The sequence below is a fragment of the Urocitellus parryii genome, chromosome 3 (genome assembly GCF_045843805.1).
Source record: "Urocitellus parryii isolate mUroPar1 chromosome 3, mUroPar1.hap1, whole genome shotgun sequence".
In the NCBI taxonomy this organism is placed as follows: Eukaryota; Metazoa; Chordata; class Mammalia; order Rodentia; family Sciuridae; genus Urocitellus; species Urocitellus parryii.
This window is the reverse complement of record NC_135533.1, coordinates 116,081,375-116,101,422: the sequence shown is the minus strand read 5'-3', so window position 1 is coordinate 116,101,422 and position 20,048 is coordinate 116,081,375. Positions and strand designations below refer to the sequence as shown.

The 20,048-nt window shown below is 36.1% G+C and overlaps 1 protein-coding gene across 1 annotated transcript in view; it reads right to left on the bottom strand.

The window, feature by feature from the left end:
• Window positions 1–406: 406 nt before the first annotated feature.
• The window catches only part of Hormad2 (HORMA domain containing 2), a 62,249-nt gene continuing 42,607 nt past the window's right edge, over window positions 407–20,048 (bottom strand). The window contains exon 11 of the mRNA XM_026408948.2: window positions 407–511. Coding sequence (XP_026264733.2) covers window positions 407–511 — 105 coding nt within the window. The remainder of the gene's footprint in view (window positions 512–20,048) is intronic.

Sequence of the window (20,048 nt, the reverse complement as noted above, 5' to 3'; positions counted from 1 at the left end):
CACACATATCCTAAGTAACTCTGTGAGAATTTTAATAAAGCTATAGAGGCATTCCAGCATACAGGTTACAACAAGTTAAAACATTTCAGAGTAGTCTAAATACCTGGATAGTTTAATTACACAAAGAAAACCCTTCTTTCCTTTGTGGTTCTTTTACAAATAAAAGGGTTGTCTTATCTCTAACTCAGGTTTGAAGTAATGTTATTCCAAGGCAGCCCTGGAGATTCTAGGCAAAGTGAACCCATATCCTACTCAGTAGCTTAACAGTAAATTGACTAAAGAAGTTGAGTAACAAATTTAGAAAAAGGTTTTGGTGATAAGATCTTACTTTCCAGCTAAGATACTTAACACATATATTTGCAAAATAAAATTATTTTAAAATAAATGTAGTGAAGGCATCTAACTTTCATTTTCTGTTAGGGATGAAGACTTTCACTGGTTCGCTGACCTTCCTCTTCTTCCTGGAGCTTTCAGAACTTTGCTGACTGTACACAAAATTCATTCTTTGAATCTGTGAGAATCACCAGAGAAAGACACAGTTCAGCAGAGATTTTGACATCTGCACAAGACATATATAAGACAGGTAGACCAAGAATTAATCCCTCAAGCTGCATAACGGATCCAAACCTGCTTTCCTGTGGGTTGGTTTGGCCCTGCATGAAGGCCTTACTGCCAGTATCAGAGTCTGGTATTACAAGTTTCAGGAGTTGAGGTCTCCTGGAGGCAGCCAGTTTTGGGGACAGTTTCTTGGATCTCTCTTGTGAATTCAGCACATTCAACTCTTCAAGAGAGAGTTGTCAAGGTGTGGGGCCAACTAGGAGCAATTCAGGGTTAGGAGAGATTTAGAGCATTGATTGCTTTAGAGACAGTCATAATTTAAGTCCCTATTTCAGTTAGCAGAGATACAGTCTTATTTTTTTTCCATCATATGTTCAGATTAATGAATTAAGAAAGATCCCTCTAATATGTTATTGATTAAAAGCAAGTTGAAGGCTGGGATTGTGGCTCAGGGTTGAGCACTCGCCTAGCATGTGCGGGGCCCGGGGTTCGACCCTGAGCACCACATAAAAATAAATAAATAAACAAAGATATTGTGTCCAACTCAACTAAAATAAATAAATAAATAAATATTTTAAAAAGCAAGTTGATTAGTGAGCCATCATTAACCACCATCATCTCCATTGGACTTAGCTTTGGTAAGGATTTTAGGACTTGTTTTTGCTTAACTAAGTAAAAATCTGGATATAGTATAATCTGTCAGACAATCTCTAGTGCCTGGAATTCCAAGAAATACATAGAGAACATTTATATATTTTCTAGCTGCTAGATGGGAGAAAAGGGTTTTCCATATCCTTTGTTCCTTCTTTGAAAGGAAAATGGAATATGATTTTTTTTTTTTTGGTACTGGGGATTGAACCCAGGGGCACTTAACCACTGAGCCATATCCCCAGCCATTTTAAAAATATTTTATTAGAGGCAGAGTCTCACTGAATTGTTTAGTGCCTCACTAAATTGCTGAGGCTGGCTTTGAACTCGCAATCCTTCAGTCTCAGCCTCCTGAGCTGCTTCGATTAGAGATGTGCACCACTGCAACCAGCTGGAATAGGATGTATTTTAAATCAAGACTTGTCAGAATGTCTAGCACAGGGTCCCACATTATCCCTTTTTAATTTTGTACTAGTTTCATATTATTATTATTATTATTATTATTCATATGATGTTACTACAAAATAGTGGTACTGTAACTAAAGCATTTGAGTACCATTTAGAAACAAACATTGGGTCTTAAAAGGGTAATTTAAGTACTAATTTATCCTTTAGTTGTAGAAAGCAGTTAAATTCCTGATCTCAGAAACCATAAATTCCTTCTGGCTTAAACAGAGACATTGACTATATATAAAATAGTGGAACTCTGATGAAATAAATAGAGCTGCTAATCAAATAACTGGTTTGCTTATACATGCAAAAGTTTGAAATGGTCTACTTAAGGGAAAGTAGTAGAACATAAAACCCCCAAAATACATAAACCAACTTCTTTATCTAGGAAATAAATTTGCTATAGTTTGATTGTAAGAAAAAGTACTTGGTGAAATTCAACTTGTCTAGAAATGTTGCTTGAGCATGCTTTCCATTCAAACAAAATTATTCTTACTTCTGTCAATTCTGAGAAGAAGTGAGAGAAGAGAAGATGGGTTTACAAATTCTCAAGTGACAAGTTGGCTTCATGGTTTAATAGTTTTGTTCTTTTTTTCTTCTTAGTTCAAATAAGCCAGAATTTTATTACAAGTTGCAGAACTACAATTTTACTGCAGTGAATTAGTCAAAACATTTTCTATAATGTGTATATTCTCAAGGCAACCAGTGAGGCTTGGGAGTTCTCAATGATTTACAGAAAATTAATGGATTCTAAAGCAAGTTTGTTATTAGTCCAGGGACAATTCCTAACACAGATAAATAATATATATGAATGATATAAACCAATAAACTCATCTATGCAAAGGAACATTTGAGAAACATCTTTCAGGTATATCCCAACTGGCTGATTTTAGCATATTTGATGCTAAAGCTGACTGGCCAAACAAACAGCCAGTAATCAGATAGGCTAAAGAGATTATCTAGGTGAAGTGAACAACATTAAACAAGCATCAAATTGTTTCTAACGCAGTTCATATTTTAAGGTGTTTCTTGTATGCAGACTAATAAGAGTATATGTTTCTAAAAAAGACCTGATGATATGCTTTTTTAATTTTTTATTTTGAGACAGGTTCTCACTAGGTTGCTTAGGACCTAAATTGCTGAGGCTGGTCTCAAACTTGCAATCTTCCTGCTTTAGCCTCTTGAGTCATTGGGATTACAGGTGTGTGTTACTGTGCCTGGCTGAAGATATGCCTTTTCCTGCTCCTATTTTCCATTATTTTTGGTTTAATAACATTTTCACCATTTGAGAAACCTAAGAACAGCTTTGCCTTATACATAAATAGGGTAGCAGCTGATTTGGTAGCAATTATCTATCTTTTTATCTATCTATCTATCATCATCATCTATTTATCTGTAGCAGTATTTAGATAGCACTGGAAAGAGTCCCGTCTTCTAAATGATTCTTTTTATTATTTATTCTTTTATTCATTCTCTTAAAAATGCATATTACTTGAATATTTTCCTTGAGTTCTGTCTTTGGCTGTCTTTTTTTTCTTTTCTCTAGTCTGTGAGTGATCTTGTCCACTCCCAGGAATCAATTATCACTCACAAGATTCCCACTGTTTTTGGAGTGGTGGTGGTGGGTACTGGGAATTAAACTGAGGGACACTCAATCCCAGCCCCCCAGCCCAATTTTGTAATTTATTTAGAGACAGAGTCTCACTGAGTTGCTTAGTGCCTTGCTTTTGTTGAAGCTGGCTTTGAACTCACGATCTTCAAGCCTTAGCCTCCAGAGCTGCTGGGATTACAGGGATGAGTCACCACACCCAGAAAAGACTCCCACATTTATATGATCAAAATCTAGATCTGCCTTCAGAATTCCACAGCCATGTGTCTACCCGATTGCCTATTAAAAGTCCCCTCATGGATTTTCCAAGGAAAACTCAAATGCAGGGTATCCAAATTGGAATTCAACACCTACTTTTCTAAGCCTACTTCCAATCTTTGATCTCACTTACTTAAGGTGTCCAAGTTAAAAATCTGAGTCATTTTTTGATCACTCCATCATTCTTACTATAACAATCAATCACTAAATCTTATTGATCCTACCTTCTTAACATCTCTCAAATCTGTCCATTTTTCTCTGTCCCTACTACTTCTACTTTATTGGAGGCCAACATCATCTCTCCCAATTACTATTACTGCTTTTCCAATTCACTCTCTAGTCTGGAACACAAGTTGTCTTATACGTAAATCTGAACACATTCTTCTGCTTCATCATTCACTCTTTAATGTCTTCTTATTGACTTTAGGATAAATTCTAAATGTTTTATGGCCCTGCCCTATCTCTGTGGCTTCATCTTGATCCCACATTGCTTCTTTACTTGCAGATCTTCAAATGGGCCTGGCTTGCTTCCCTCTGGACTTTGCCTTTAATGTTCACTGGCATGCTGTGCTCTTCTCTCCCCCAAGACAAGTCATAGAAACTCTAATTTTTATCACCTTTCTTTGAAATATCTTATCTGATAAGATAGTAAATGATAAGCCTCCCTCCCATTTCAGAAGGGATATTGTCCTATACCCAGGAGGTAGGAATGCTATACAGAGAAACCAGGGAGACTCTGAACAGACAGGCCCTTCTGGGTTTCCCCACCAAGTCTATTAGCATTAGATATGCAATGAAATGTTCATTAAAATCCAAAAGGATAGGGTTTGAAGAGCTTCCAGATAACTGAACATGTGGAAATTGCTGGTCCATAGAGAGCATGTGCCCCTTCTATCTCTTACCCAATGCATGTCTTTATCTGTATCCTTTGTAACATTTATCGTAAACTGGCAAACATAAGAGTGTTTCCCTGGGTTCTATAAGCTACTTAAGCAAATTAGTCAAACTTGAGAAGAGGGTTGTGGGAATGCTGATTTATAGCCAATTGGTCCAAAGCACAGGTGAAACAACCTGCAGCTTGTAATTTGCACTTAAAAGGTGTGTGGCTGCATCCTCAGGGACTGAGCCCTCATCCTGTGGGATCTGACAGTATCTCTGGGTAGACTGTAACAGAACTGAGTTGGAGTAGAGGACACCCAGAAGTTCTTGCTTGCTTGTTGGTGAGGAGAAGTTCCTAACTTTGTAGGTCATAGAAGTCTCTTGTGTTGATTTTGGCATGAGAGCAGAGGAAGGAGGATTTTCTTTTTCTATACCACTCCCACCCAATTAAGTTAGATCCCCCAACCATACTCTTTGTAGAATTCTAGGAGAGCAGGAACATGTTGGTCTTGGTCACATTTATCATCAACCTCTAAGAAGTGAGCACATAGTAAGGGCTGAATAAAATTTTTTTGATGAATAAGTGAATGAATGAATTATCAAAAAGCACTCCACCTGCAGTGTAGAATTAATTATTCTGGAGTCATTAAGTGCATGTAGGGTGATGGGTCTGCTATGGTGGTAGTCAGGTGATAACTGTGTGGCAGTAGAGATGCAGAAAAGTTGACATTGAGAGAAACATTTAAAAGGAAGAGTAAGAAGGATGACCAACTGGATATGATAATAAGGAAGAGATAGGTGTGTCAACTATAACTCCCCAGTTTCTAATTAGGCTAGTGCACGGATGGGAGTGCTGTTCTTAGGAAGGTAACAATGGGAATTTTGAGCCTGCTATATTCAAAAACTCCCCCAGGGAAACACAAATAGGTGGCTGTATGTGGAAGTGTGAAGCTCAGGAGAGAGGTCTGCGTTGGAGATGTAAATCTAAAAGTCATCTGCATATGTAGGATAATTAAGGCCATGCGTCTTGAAGAGCTTGCTTGTTGAGTGGGAGAAGGGGAAGGTGCCAGGACACAGCCTTAAGGAACTCCAATATTTAAAGATTAAATGAAAGATGAGTCAACAAAGGAGATGAAGGAAAAGAGAGGTCAAAGACTGTTGTGTCAAGAAAGCCAGGAGAAAAGCGTTTTGAGAAGACCGAATAGAGAAAATAAAAGGTGGTGGTCAGTACCGTTGAGTGTTGCTGAGAGGTCAAGGAAGATGAGGACTGAAGTACGACACTTGATTTAGTCACATGGAGGCTATTGGGTACTTTGGATTGGTGGGAATATAAGTTGCTCAGAAGTCAATTTAAGAGTGCATAAAATATCAAAGAAATTGAGACAAGTACACAAAGTTTTATAAAAGTCAAAAGGGAATAAATAACCAACTTAATCTGGGGAATTAGAGAGGGCTTCTTAAAAAAGGGACATTGATCAGGGTCTTGAAGAATGAGTAGCAGTTCACTGCACTGGAGGTTGTGGTGGAGGAGGGTGATTCCAGGAAGAAGGTTCAGCTTGTTTAAAGCCCCTGAACCATGAAAAGACATGGAAAGTATATGGAACAGTGAGAACATCCCTTTATTAGATTGGCTCCCAGGGTTAGGTATTATGTCATCTAATACACTACAGATAATAATGCAAAATCTCCTGGAATTTTTACTCAATATGATGTTAGTGCAATTTATCAAACGATCTCTAAATGGCAGACTGTTGGAAGCAGGTTCCTCACATTTGGAAAACAGACACAGGTATGTTTTCATACAGAAAGAGCAGTTCAGGCCACAGAGATTGTTTTGTATTAGGAGGTAGACCTGTTTGGGAGAGGAAGAGAGAGGTAGCCTCAGGCAACCAGGAAATACTGTGAGTACTTTATGTACCTGGGATAAGAGTGTAATGAATTTTGTTTACTTCAAAATTATTTTTCAGGTCAAATCTGGTAAAATGTATTCTCTTTAGAAAATAAGTCCTCACCAGTATAAATTTATAAATAAGGCCCAAATCCAAAATCTCTGGATTTGGCAGTTCTCAAATCAAGAAATTCTTTGGTTCACAGAGTCTGTGCCTCTTCCCCCTATAAGGAAGTTATAGCACTGATGTTAGTTTTGATTTCTCTCCCATTTATCTTTTGGCACAATAAAATATCAATAGCAATTATAAAATAAATAACATTAATATAAATGCAGCTTATGTTAATATTCATGATGAAAGAGCAGAAAGAATGTAAATGCTTTAAAAGAATACTTATCTCCAACTCCAGTAGAACTTTAAGCTCTCTGATATGTTGGGAAGTGTCCCATGTTTTACTGGGACTTGTGAAGGGTTTGCCAATTCACTTAATTTCCTTTTCTTCTGTAGTTTACACTAGGGTACTGAACCATCACTATCCCTAAATAGGAGATAAATATATATTCTTCGTAGGGTTGTGTGAATATCTGCATTTATATCCAAAAGTAATTGTATCAATACTCCCTCCTTATTATCTAGGGCATAGTATGACCTCAAATGTTTTATAATTAATTAATTAATTTAACAAATGTTTTCTGAGCACCTTCTCTGTTCCTGACATTGTGCTAAACACTAAATATACAAAGCTGGTCTCAAAGAGAGCTTGATAGGGTGAATCAAACACATTACAAATGAAATGATAAAGTCAGATATAAGGCACACCAGGGGTTCCAAAAAGATCATATCAGTTCTTCCTGGGGAGATTTGGAAAGGCTGCAAAGGGGATGTGAAGTTTGAATTAAGTAGTACAAGAGGAGCAGAAATTGACCAGGCAAATGGTGTTGGAGAGTGGAATGCAGATAAAACATTCTAGACAGAAGGACTACAGCTATAAGGATGTAAAGAAGAATACCTCTGGAACCAACAGCAATGGGATGAGGATATCATTTTCTAAAATTTGGATTTTGTCCTGTAATAGAATACCACTGAAGTATTCCAAGAACAGATCTATTTTAGAAGGATTCCCATGGCAGCAGTGTGAAGGGTGTCAGGAGAGAACAGAAATGAGACGCAATGAGGCTACTACAATCTGAGTAAGAACAAAAACAGTGCAAAGGATAGAGGGATAGTGCCAATAGGATAGTAGGACAAGGCAAGAGAAGATGAACCTAAACCCTGCTGAAGCCAGGGAGCAGAAAGATGGTCAATATAGATAATAAATAATCAGGTCCAATCAGGAAGGTGGGGGCTGGTTGAAAAGGAAATCAAATGCTGTCCTTTCTCCCCTCCTCCTTCCAAAGCCCCCCCCCCTCCTGCTCCAGCCTGTTGCTAAGGTAACCTGCCTCAGGAATTATTCCTCCCTGCAGGGAGTTATGAGTTGCTAATTGATACCTACTGGCTTGTACCTTACTTCCTGGATCACTCCAGATTTGGCCCTTTTCCCCTAGTCCATTTGCTTTTTGGTGCATTCCCCTCCCCCACCCCACCCCACCTCCCCTGCCAACTGGTCCCATACACAGGATGGGAAGAAGAGGGCAGGAGAACAGAGAGAATTTAAAATTTATTAGAGGGGCAGGATATTTCTACTTCTTTGGATACCAGCTATGGCCCCTTTCTTCCTCCCAGGAAAAGCCTGTGTTACTATTTTTTAAATAAAACTTGCTTTCTATGCTTGTTTCAGCACTTTTTGGAGGTTCCCACTTCAACACCTGGGGAAACAGAACCTATCACTGGTAAGTAGCAGTATCACTATCATGACTTGAACGTTAACTGGAATGGGCACAGGGATGAGAAGGAAAGAAGGGAATAAAAAATGACAAATATTGCTGGAGTTTCTGATAATGCCAGTGACCAATATTGAAACAGAAGAAGCTGAGGACATGGGGTGTGGGAATATGGTAGGAAGGGTGAATGGAGAAATAATTGACTGTGTTTTCAAGATTCTGAATTGGAGAGAAAAGATTCAAAATAAAGATGTCCATAAAGGTATTGATTACATGACCTGGAGCCAAAGATGGAAGAAGTTGCAACAAGAACACATATGAAAAGAATTATTCACTTTGGATAAAAAAAAAAGAATATTTCTTCTTCTGAGATCTAAAAGAGCTAAAGTGAACATACAGATTCTTCTGAACTTATGATGGGTTACATCCAAATTGACAAACCCACTATAAGTTGAAAATATTCTAAGTAAAAAATGCATTTAATACACCTACCCTACTGAACATCATAGTTTAGTAAACACAGTACTGGAGGGTGTCTGTTGTTTATCCCTGTGATTGTTTTGTCAACTGGGAGCTGTAGCTCTCTGCCACTGCTCACCATCATGAGAGAGTATCTTATATTGCTATCTCATGAAAAGATCAAAATTAAAAATTTGAAGTACAATTGATGTGTATATAATTTTAAAGTAAAAAATTATGAGTTGAGGACATCATAAGTTGAGTTCCACAAGACAAACCTTTAAATATGAGGACAGAGGTGTTCATGCTTGATGGCCTTAATTATCTTTATGAGTTTAGATTATTCTCTTAGAAAGGGAAAGAATTGGTGTTAGGTAGCTCTTATGAACTTCAGTGATGAATATGAGATACAGAATAGTCTTATGGATAATGGGAAAGGGAGCTGAAAATAGACTTGCGAAAATAATGTTAACATTACTTAGGATCCAGATAGCTTTAAGATATATCACCTTCAAATTAAAATACTTGTGGTTGACATATTTACATTTTTGTTGTTCTTTTCATAAACATTTGAAAGTTTATAACAGTCTGCACACTTAAATGTCATATATATCATGTCATATATTCCTCACGGATGTGGAAATTGAAGCTCAGAGAAATAAAGTGATTTACCTATTTCACAAATTTAGTAAGTGGAAGTCATGAACCCAGTTCTGATTTCACTCAGTGCTCCTTTAAATTGCTTCTTCTGAAGAGAAGAGCTAAGGTAGAAAATTGTAGGTGAGGGCGGGGGTTGTGGCTCAGTGGCAGAGCACTTGCCTAGCATGTGTGAGGCACTGGGTTTGATCTAGGCAGCACATTAAAAATAAATAAATAAAATAAAGGTATTGCAATCATCTACAACTAAAAAAAATTAAAAAACCCAAATAAAACAAAGTAGAAAAGAGTATAACCATTTAAAAGAAAATTGTAGTAGGTGAGGTCATCAGAACTTCTTGCAAGGCTTCTATGGGGGATTGACACTTTCTTGGGCTTCGCCTACTGGGACCTCAAACTAAATGCAGCCAAAGCTGAATTCATTGCTTTTCCTTTGTAACCAATTTTCCCTGTGACTTTCAATTTCTATTAATCATCATTTCTCAGTCATCAAAGATGGCCTACACAGTGTTCTTGTAATGAGTAAATGGAATAGCACAGAGAGAGCGCCTAGTACAACACTTCATGTGTGCAAGTCATTCAGTAACTGACAGTTGTTATCATTCCTATTACCCCAAGAATCTCCTATCCCAGCCAAACTGGATCCTTGTGGTAGGTTGAAAACTGGGTCCCAAAAGATGTCCATGTCCTAATCTTTGGAATGTGTGAATATTACCTTGTGTGGGAAGTGGAGAGGGAGTCTTTGCAGATGTGATTTAGGGTGTTGATATGGAGAGATTATTCTTATTTATCTAGGTGGGTCCTAAATGTAATCACATGTAATCCTACAAAAAGGAGTCAGGGAGATATTTGAACACAGATTGTAGAAGAAAATGTGACCACACAGGAATAGACTGGAGTAATATGGCCACAAGCTAAGGAATGCCAACAACTATTAAAAGCTGGAAGAGGCAAAGTTCCTCAGTTGCCTTAGCCACATTTCAGGTATTTAATACCCACATGTGATGAGTGTTATCTATCAGACATCACAGACATAGAACGTTTCATTATCACAGAAAGTTCTATTGGACAGAGCTGCTCCACATAGGCAATCTGGGTATAACATAAACAAACAGAAAAAGTACTAGGAACCATGGTGGTAATAGGAATATAGGGATTAGGAATAATGCTTCCTCAAAATACAAACTTACTATTATAAAAATGTCAACTTTCTCAAGACCAATTTATGAAAATAACACAATCTTGGCCAAAATTCCAATAATATATCTGTTGGAACTTGTTAAGCTGATTCTAATAGTCATGTGCAAAAGAAAATGTGTGGGTAAACATTAAAGACACTGAAAAACAAGAATAATGAAGGGGAGTCAGGTGCCCTTCCAGATATCAAAACACACTATAAAGTTAGAGTGACTACAATAAGAACAGGTGGATGTGGTGGCCCATGCCTGTAATCCCAGCTATTCAGGTGGCTGAGGCAGGAGGATCACAATTTTGAGGCCAGCAATGGTAACTTAACAAGACTCTGTTTCAAAATAAAATAAAAAATAAAAGAGTTGGGGATATTGCTTATTGATAGAGCACCATGACAATCCACAGAATTGCAAACAAAATAATAACCAACCTATAAAATTTTTAGAATAAAACACAGGGGAAAGTTTTATAACATTGGTTTTGGTAAGGATTTCTTGGAAAAACACAGGCAATAAAAGAAAAAAACAGGTAAATTGGACTCGATCAAAATTAAAATTCTGTGGTTCAAAGGACACAAAATGGAATGGGAGAAAATACTTGTAAAATCACATATCTGACAGAGGATTAATACCCAAAATATATATATATATAAAACCTACAACTTAACAATGACAAAACAACCTGCTTTTAAAATGGGCAAATAATTTGAAGAGACATTTCTCTAAAGAAGATATACAGATGGCCAATAAACACATAAAAACATGTTCAACATCACTAATCATTAGAGAAATGCAAACCAAAACCACAATGACATACCACTTTACACCTATCAGGATGGCTATTATTTAAAAAAGAAAAGAACAAGTGTTAGATGATGTGGAGAAACTGGGACACTTGTGCATTGCTGCGGGTATGTAAAATATATAGCAGCCATGGAAAACAGCAGGGTAGTTACACACACACAAAAATAATAAAACTACCTTATGATCTAGTAATTCCACTTTGGGATATATTTCCAAAAGGACTAAAAGCAAAAACATGTAAAGACATTTGTACACCCAGGTTCACAGTATTATTTACAGTAGCCAAAAGGTGGAAGCAGCCCAGATGTCCATCATTAGATGAGCTGAAAAATGGATAAACAAAATATGGTTTATACATACAACAGAATATTATTTAGGCTTAAGAAGGATGGGGCTGGGGTTGTGGCTCAGTGGTAGAGGGCTTGCCTAGCAGGTGGAAGTGCTGGGTTTGATCCTCAGTACCACATAAAAATAAATAAATAAAATAAAGGTATAAAACAAAGTTTTTTAAAAAAGGAATAAAATTTTGACACATGCTTCAACATGGATGAATTGTAAGGAAGACTAAATGAAGTAAGGCAGTTACAAAAAGACAAATATTCTTTGATTTTTCCTTGTACGCGGCATCTAGAGTAGTCAAATTCTTTTTTTTTTTTTTTTGTACCAGGGATTAAACTCAGGGTACTTGACCACTGAGCAACACTCCCAGCCTTATTTTGTATTTTTTATTTAGAGACAAGGTCTCACTGTGTGCTTAGCACCTTGCTTTTACTGAAGCTGGCTTTGAACTCACTATCTTCCTGCCTCAGCCTCCTGAACCACTGGGATTACAGGTATGAGCCCCCACGCCTGGCTTAGAGTAGTCAAATTCCTATAGACAAACATAAAAAGATAGTTGCCAGGAGAAGAGGGGAGAGAGAGATGAGGAGTTATTGTTTAATGGTTATGGAGTTTTAGTTTGGAAGGATACAAAGTTCTAGAGATGGATGATGGTGATGGTTGCATGACAATGTGAATGTACTTAAAGCCATGAAATGATACAATTAAAAATGGTCAAAATAGTAAATTCTATATTATGTATATTTATGATAGTAAAAAATAAAAGCAGCACATGATTATTTAAAAAAGATGAGACCACAAAGGAAAATATATTTCCTATATTTGAATAGGACAGTTTAGAGATAATTTCAAAAGAATGTATCTTCTGATTATTAGAAATCAATTTATACACACATATACACACACACACATATAATAGTGTTATCCAATAGAAAAAGAATGTAATACATAGACACAATTATAAACCAAATATATAATTTTAGAGTTTGGCCATATTTTAAAAAGTGAAAAACAGATAAAATTAAATTTTCATTATATATGTATATATATAAATATATAATTATAAATTTAAATATATATACATATATAATTATATATTTAAGTTTATAATTATATAATTATATATGTATATATATTTAAGTATATAATTATATACATATAGTGTATATATATATATATATATATATTTAGAGAGAGAGAGAGAGAGAGAGAGAGAGAGAGAGAGAGAAAGTGTGTGTGTGTGCATGTATGTGTGTGTGTATCTATGAGGTACTGGTGATAAAACCCAGAGCCTTGCACAGATTAAACACTTATTCTACCACTGAGCTATACCTCCATCCCAATAATATTTTTATTTAATCAAAAAGATTATCATTCCAATGTGATCAATATAAAATTTACTGAGATATTTTGAATTATTACTTTTTTTTCAGTATTGGGGATAGAATTCAGGCACTTTATCCCTGAGCTACATCCCCAGTCCCTCTTTTTCTTCTCTTCATTTTGACACAGAGGCTAATCTAAATTGCCCGGCCTGCCCTTAAACTTTCCATCTTCTTGCCTCAGCCTCCTGAGTGGTTGTGATTATAGGCATGCACCATCATACCTGGCCTACATTCTTTTTTTGGTAGTACATGTACACATTCCAGTATATATTTTTTGTACTTATAACACATCTTAATTCAAATTAGTCACATTTGAAGTGCACAATAGCCATATGTGGCTAGTGGTTGCCATATCACACACCTCACATTTTCTGTGTGTGCGTACACACACACATGCACATTTTAAATGTGAAATAAAAGGTACAGAATATCCTCACTAGTAATTTTTGAACCACTAAGATAATGTATTTGTGTGTGGCTTGCACTATTAAAGTTTAAATATGACATTCTAGGGCTCAATGGTAAAGTATGTGCTTAGCATGAACAAGGCCCTGTGTTCAACCTCAATATCAAAACAAAAAATAAAATATGACATCTTATATTAATTTATAAGTTCTGTTAAAGTTATTACTTTTATTACTTGATGTTTATAATCAATATGCTTATTACTTTCATCTCTTATTTTCCTTATTTCAATATGGTAAAAACGTTATTATAAAACTCTTTTTATTTTCAAGTTGAAAAGATAATAAAATAATATTTTTTAAAAACCTTAAGCTAGGCGGGTGATGTAGCTCAGTGGCAGAGCACTTGCCTGGTACGCATGAGGGCCCTGGATCCCCAACACCATAAAACAAACAAATGAACCAACAGAAAACCCCTTAAAATTCTTAAAATTAATTTGACTTAATTTTTTCAATCATAAAATATTCTAAAATATTATATGCTTTTTAAAAATTAAATTATTTTTTCTAATTAAATATTATATGATTTTAAATTGAAAAATGTAAGTTCCATACTTTTAAGTGCCTGAGTAATTAATTTTGAATTCCATGGTAGCTAAAGATGGACACATAAAGTACAGCAACATCCTCAAGAACATACTTAAGTAGTTATAAAAATGAAAAGTTTGTTTTGTGGCATGAATGGAAGAAATCCACAAGCAATGACATGATGGTGCTATTATATGTACTAAAATCAGAAGTTTTGCCGATTCTTCAAAAAAGAGAGGTACAGATTATAGATACAGAATTGGAAATGTGATATGCTGCTTCTCACAGACTTGCTATGTAGGTCATTTGCTTGTATCTGAGGCTCTACAAAGTGCTTTAACAGGTGTGGAAAGGAACACATAAAACTGTAAGTACAGAAATGACTACAGAGCTAGATCTTATATAATACCAAAGACCACTTTGTCTGCAATGATATCTATTAGTGAGATATCCAAACCTTGGGTCATAGAGCTGCCTATTCTTGCTGGCAGGAAGAAGAGAGAGAAGATGACCTTTGGGAACTCTGGCATCCCCTGAAATGTTTTTCCACACAAGGAGGAGGCAAAATGCAAGACATGCTCACTAAGAATTTGGGTTTTCATTTTATGTTGGCATAAGCTCACCTGAAGAGAAGAAAAAGAAAACTTCTAAGAAGTAGTTGGATATTCAGAGTGTGGATATATTTTATATAAGAGATAGATACCTAAACTGAATTTTCATGTTATTTATCCAGGAAACAATGAAACAATGAAATTAAGTTCCTAACACAAAATAATCATCTTTCTTCCTGATACACTTTTATTTTTTTTTAGTACATTTGAACCCTTTCCTATAAATAACAGAATTTTCTGTCATCAGTTCAGTTCAAGTCTAGTTATTTAATTGCCTGCTTCCATTTTTGTTTTATTTACCTATTTCAATAGCTAATGCATTCACCTAGTATACCGTTCAAAAGGTAATGTAAGAGTATATAGCAAGAGTCTCCCTGCCATCCCAGAGTAACCCAATTCCCCTCCTAGAAGACAACTACAACTGCTAGTTTCTTGTATATCTGAAGAATGGAAGAGTAAAGAAGGAGGGTCAGGAAAGCAGAAGATTCAAGTTTCCATAAAGTGTCATAGTGCTGATGGGAGCAGGGCAGGGTGGAAGCAAGATGACAAGAGTTGACAGTACAATGTTTCAAGATGGCAAGAGACACAGGCATATAAGCCACAAACTCTAACCAGGATCCAATACAGAAAAGAGGAAGTAAGGGCAATTAGTGTGCTGTAGGAATATAGAAAGAAAAGAATGGAGGGAGGGACTTCATAAATTAGCCCAGGGCTGATTAAGCATGTCCGATGAGACTCCTGTTAGAACGTACATGTTTTTCCCCTGACTCATGAAAACCTGTGAGAAAGCCAGACTAGTGTGCTGAACCTCAGTCAGTAAGGAAGTCGTTTGGAACCAATATGGAGATGAAAAAACTAAAAACCTTGCATGCATATAAATAGCAAGAATAATAATTAAAGCCCCACTGCAGCTCATAATTGGTCTTAAGCTGTGAATCAGAGAAAAAACATGGACATTTCAAAAGCTTTATTATTCAGTTAAAGTCAGGGCTGCAAGACACTGTTAAACTCCAGGGGCACCAGTTACATTTTTGTCTGTTTTAGGTATCTAGAATTTTGCAGTGTACCATCAGCATAGCTATACAGGGAGACACTGCTTGGACAAACATCAGTTTTTTTTGGGGGGGCAGGGGTACTGGGGATTGAACTCAGAGGCACTTGACCACTGAGCCACATTTTGTATTTTATTTAGAGACAGGGTCTCACTGAGTTGCTTAGTGCCTCACTTTTGCTGAGGCTGGCTTTGAACTTGCGATCCTCCTGCCTCAGCCTCCCAAGCTGCTAGGATTACAGGTGTGTGCCACTGCGCCTGGCTAAACATTAGTTTTTTTTTAAACATTTATTTATTTGATTATATGCGGTACTGAGAATCGAACCCAGTGCCTCACACATGCTAGGCAAGTGCTCTCCCACTGGGCCATAACCCCAGCCCTAAATATTAGTTTTTGACTAACACTTTCTAAATTTCCCCATCACTAAATTTTTTATTTGGGACACCAGGCATTCCTTTTGGTTAATATTTCCTATGACAAGAAAAAACAAATGCTTGAAATGTTATGTATATGTTTTTTTAAAAACTTAAATTGTTGAGTATACACTGCAGTATAACTATGCTACGGAATATAGCTAGATTATATACCTAAAGTATGACATACTATACATATTTTCCAGCCTATAAAGATTTTCCATGATGTAGTAGGGCTGCTCAGTTTCAAATTAAACACTATTTAGAAATGTAGGCCCATTTCAAATCTAGCTGGGGTAGAGAGCAGAGCGGAACAGTATTGTTGCAGGGTATATGACACATTTTACTTTGAGGTTTTTAGAATTTAGTGATTAATAATTGAAAGTTTCTGCTTTGTTTCAGAAGAAGAGTTTTTCTGATTCTGCCTAGTATCTCTCATTTCACTATCAGTATCTAATTCAGCAAAGTATAGGCATCTACCAACTTAGAAAAACAACACAAATAGTTCATATCAACTTATTTAAAAATGGAATGTAAAACTGATCTTTATGAGTTTTAAATTTTTGTCACTATAGTTCATAATTCTTGATTCTAATAATCCTGATTAGGTAGTATCTAACCAACTAAAATAAAGAAATATTTGTCATCTTTAGCTATGAAGACGTTTTGTTCTCTTCTCTGTGCCTTGTGTTAACTGCAAAGTCTTTTGTGTTAACAGTCTTTTGAGGTGTTTTTGTCTTGTTTTTGATTTGAGCTAATTCCTGATAATTTTTATAATTTACTCATATTTTCCACTTTTGTGGAAATAGTTACCCCAGGGGTTTCCACTTAGGGAATTAAGAGTTAATTGAGAGGGTTCTTTTTTGGGTGGGATATAGTAGATGAGGCCATATTTTATTAGTGCCTCTCTTTTTCTTGTGTTAGTCTAGGGAGTGTTTCCATACACATAAGACTTAAATCTAACAGGTTTTCATAAAATATTACATATGTAAAATAGGATTATGTGTTTGAAAATGTTTGGCACAAAATTTGGTACTTGTTAGTCATTCAATACAAATTGCTTGTATCTAGCTGAACATTACCTGATTTTAGTGAACATGGGATTGCTATAAAATGAAATGTACCCTGAGTTGTCATGGAAACTTAAAAAAAACTAACTTATTTTGGGATATAAGAAATGTAAGGAATCTCTGAGTGGTAAATAAAATAGCATATCCAATAACAAAGTCTTTCACTTCAAATTTCAGCTACAAACTTCTATTTTGCCATAAATGCAACAGTGAAAGGTAAACTACATATGCTTGAACATGCTGATCTTGTAATGAAGAAAATTGTAAGAATAGAAGCTAGAGACACTGAAGATTGAAATGCATACAAACTAAGACATCTTCTCAAATCCCACCCAAGAAGCTATGAATAAACGTGCAGAAGTATTTGTCTGGATTTTTTTCATGGTATAATGCATTAAACTAAGAACTAGGGGGCTGGGTTCCATCACTGACTTGCAAGTTTCCATCACAGCAAAAAAAAAAAAAAAAAAAAAAAAAAAAAAAAAAAAAAGGGAAGGGGATCATATTAGCCCTGTACCAAACAGGGATGCTTTGAGGATTAATGACATAATGTCTGTAAAGAAGCTGGAGTTCCTTGGAAAAAAGACACTACATAAATATAAAGTTATAATATTTAGGCTTAGTCCACAATGTGAGACCTGGTTTCTTTGGCTCATGAGGTCATTAACAGTTTTGTAAAATGTGCTCAAACACCCACAGAGGAGCTTTGTTAGCTTCCTCCTAAGTGAACTGTACAGCTAATCTGACCCACCTGGTTGGAGAAGCCACAGAGACTGTTTTTCTTCTTCATGGTCTCCAAGAGGATACAGATGGGGAGGGATGACTCCCTAAAGGAGCAAGACACAACCAAGAGAGTACTTTTATAGCATTTAGGACTCCTGGGAATTCACTGGGAGTTTGGGTATGTTTTTGGCTTAGAATTAAAAAATCATTCCATATCATATCTTGATTTAGAAGAAAGGCTAAACTTGTAATTTAGAAAGGAAAATATGGAGTAAAAGTAAGAATGAGAAAGCTACTTATTGAAAGGGTTAGTTTATATCTTGAAAGGCTTGGAGGCAAACTCAGGTACAGTATTTTTGTCCTGGGAAAGCTGTAGTTTCCAGGAGTTTAGACTCTTTGATGGAAATATCTTTATTCCTTATTAGCACTTCTCTGTGAAAAGGCCATCAAGGACCATCTTGCAGAGGTTTCAATTCAAATGTTTCAAGGAGCAATCAATTCAATGTAAACACTGCCTTGAAAAAATCCTGTGGTATAACTGAATGACAGTAATGTTATTGTGACTAAATATTTGCATTTCTCAGTTTTAAAAGATAAATTTTTATTCAAAAGCATCATGCATCAGAAACCATCTTCTTCAAAATGTGCAAGATACTGTCATGTATAACTAAAAAGAACAAAAAATTTTTAAAAATGCAAGATTCATGAATATATTAATCATTACTATTCAATACTGATTCTGAGATTATGTTCATAATACCAAGACATTTGAACAAAAGATGAAAAATGTGAAGAAAATTTTCTCTTTCTTTCTTTGGTTTCTACATTGATTTGTTTGTTTTAACAGAAATCCTTGTCCATCAATTGCCATGGTATTCCACACTGATTGATACTCTACTTTTTAAGAGAAAGAGAACAGAAATACAATAGCCTTCTTAACATATTGTTATATCAACACTAACTAGAAAGCACATTCTAAATAAAATGTTGAACACAGTTCTTATTCTTCCCACCCCTTGATGACCAGCTCATTCCTAAAGCCAATGTTAGGTGTGACCACCAGTTAGGCATCTGCATAGATAGATAGCAGAGTGTGAGAAGGATGAGAAACATACACATGGAAAATAGGGTTGAGGTGAGGAGGCAGAGCCTGAATGAAATAAAGAAGGCATCACATGTGTGAGTGATCCACAATTGGGTGTCAGAGCCTGGGAAGGATGAAGAGGGCATCTACAAGAGGAGAAGAAAGGCCCAGGGCAGAATGTCAAAGCTCAAGCAGGGTGAGGAGGCAATCTGTTTGGGGAGTCAGAGTCCCAGAAGGATGAGATGGCAATCTATATGTGGGACATATGTGGTGAGAATGGGAGTTTGTTTATATTTCAGGGAGCTGATCAAATAAATAAGTTAAGGATGACAGGAGACAGGTTTCTTACTAATGAAGAAATTACAAATATGGAAGTTGAGAAAACTAGAATGACCTTTATAGTACTGGATTGGAATTGTCAGTATAGGTGTAACCTCTTGGACCTCCACACAGACACACAAATATAGGCGTATGTGTGTGTATGTGTGCATGTACACACAGCTATAGATATTCCCTTGTTTTGTTCACCGAGAAAGCCCACATCTTGGCTACTAAAAGGAAAGGTTACAAACCAGGGGTCTTTTAAAAAAAATATTTTTAGAATTTGGTCTTTTTAGATATCCTGACAGTAGAGTGTATTTTGACATACTGTACCTACATGGAGTGTAACTTATTCTAATTAGGATCCCATTCTTGGGGTTGTAAATAATATGGAATTTCACTGGTTATGCAATCATATATGCACATTCACTCTACTATCTTTTCCATTCCCATCTCCCATCCTTCCCTTCATTCCTTTATCTACTCCAATGAACTCCTATTCCCCCCCCGACCCCCTATTGTGCATTAGCATCCACATATCAGAGAGAACATTCTGCCTTTGGTTTTTTGGGATTGGCTTATTTCCACTTAGAATGATCGTCTCCAATTGTATCCATTTACTGGAAAATGTCATAATTTCATTCTTCTTTATGGCTGAATAATATTCCATTGTGTATATGTACCACATTTTCTTTATCCTTTTATAAATGAAGGACACCTAGGTTGGTTCTACAGCTTAACTATTATGAATTGAGCTGCTATGAACATTGATATGACCACATCACTATACTATGCTGAATTTTAGTTCTTTGGGTATAAACCAAGGAGTGGGATAAC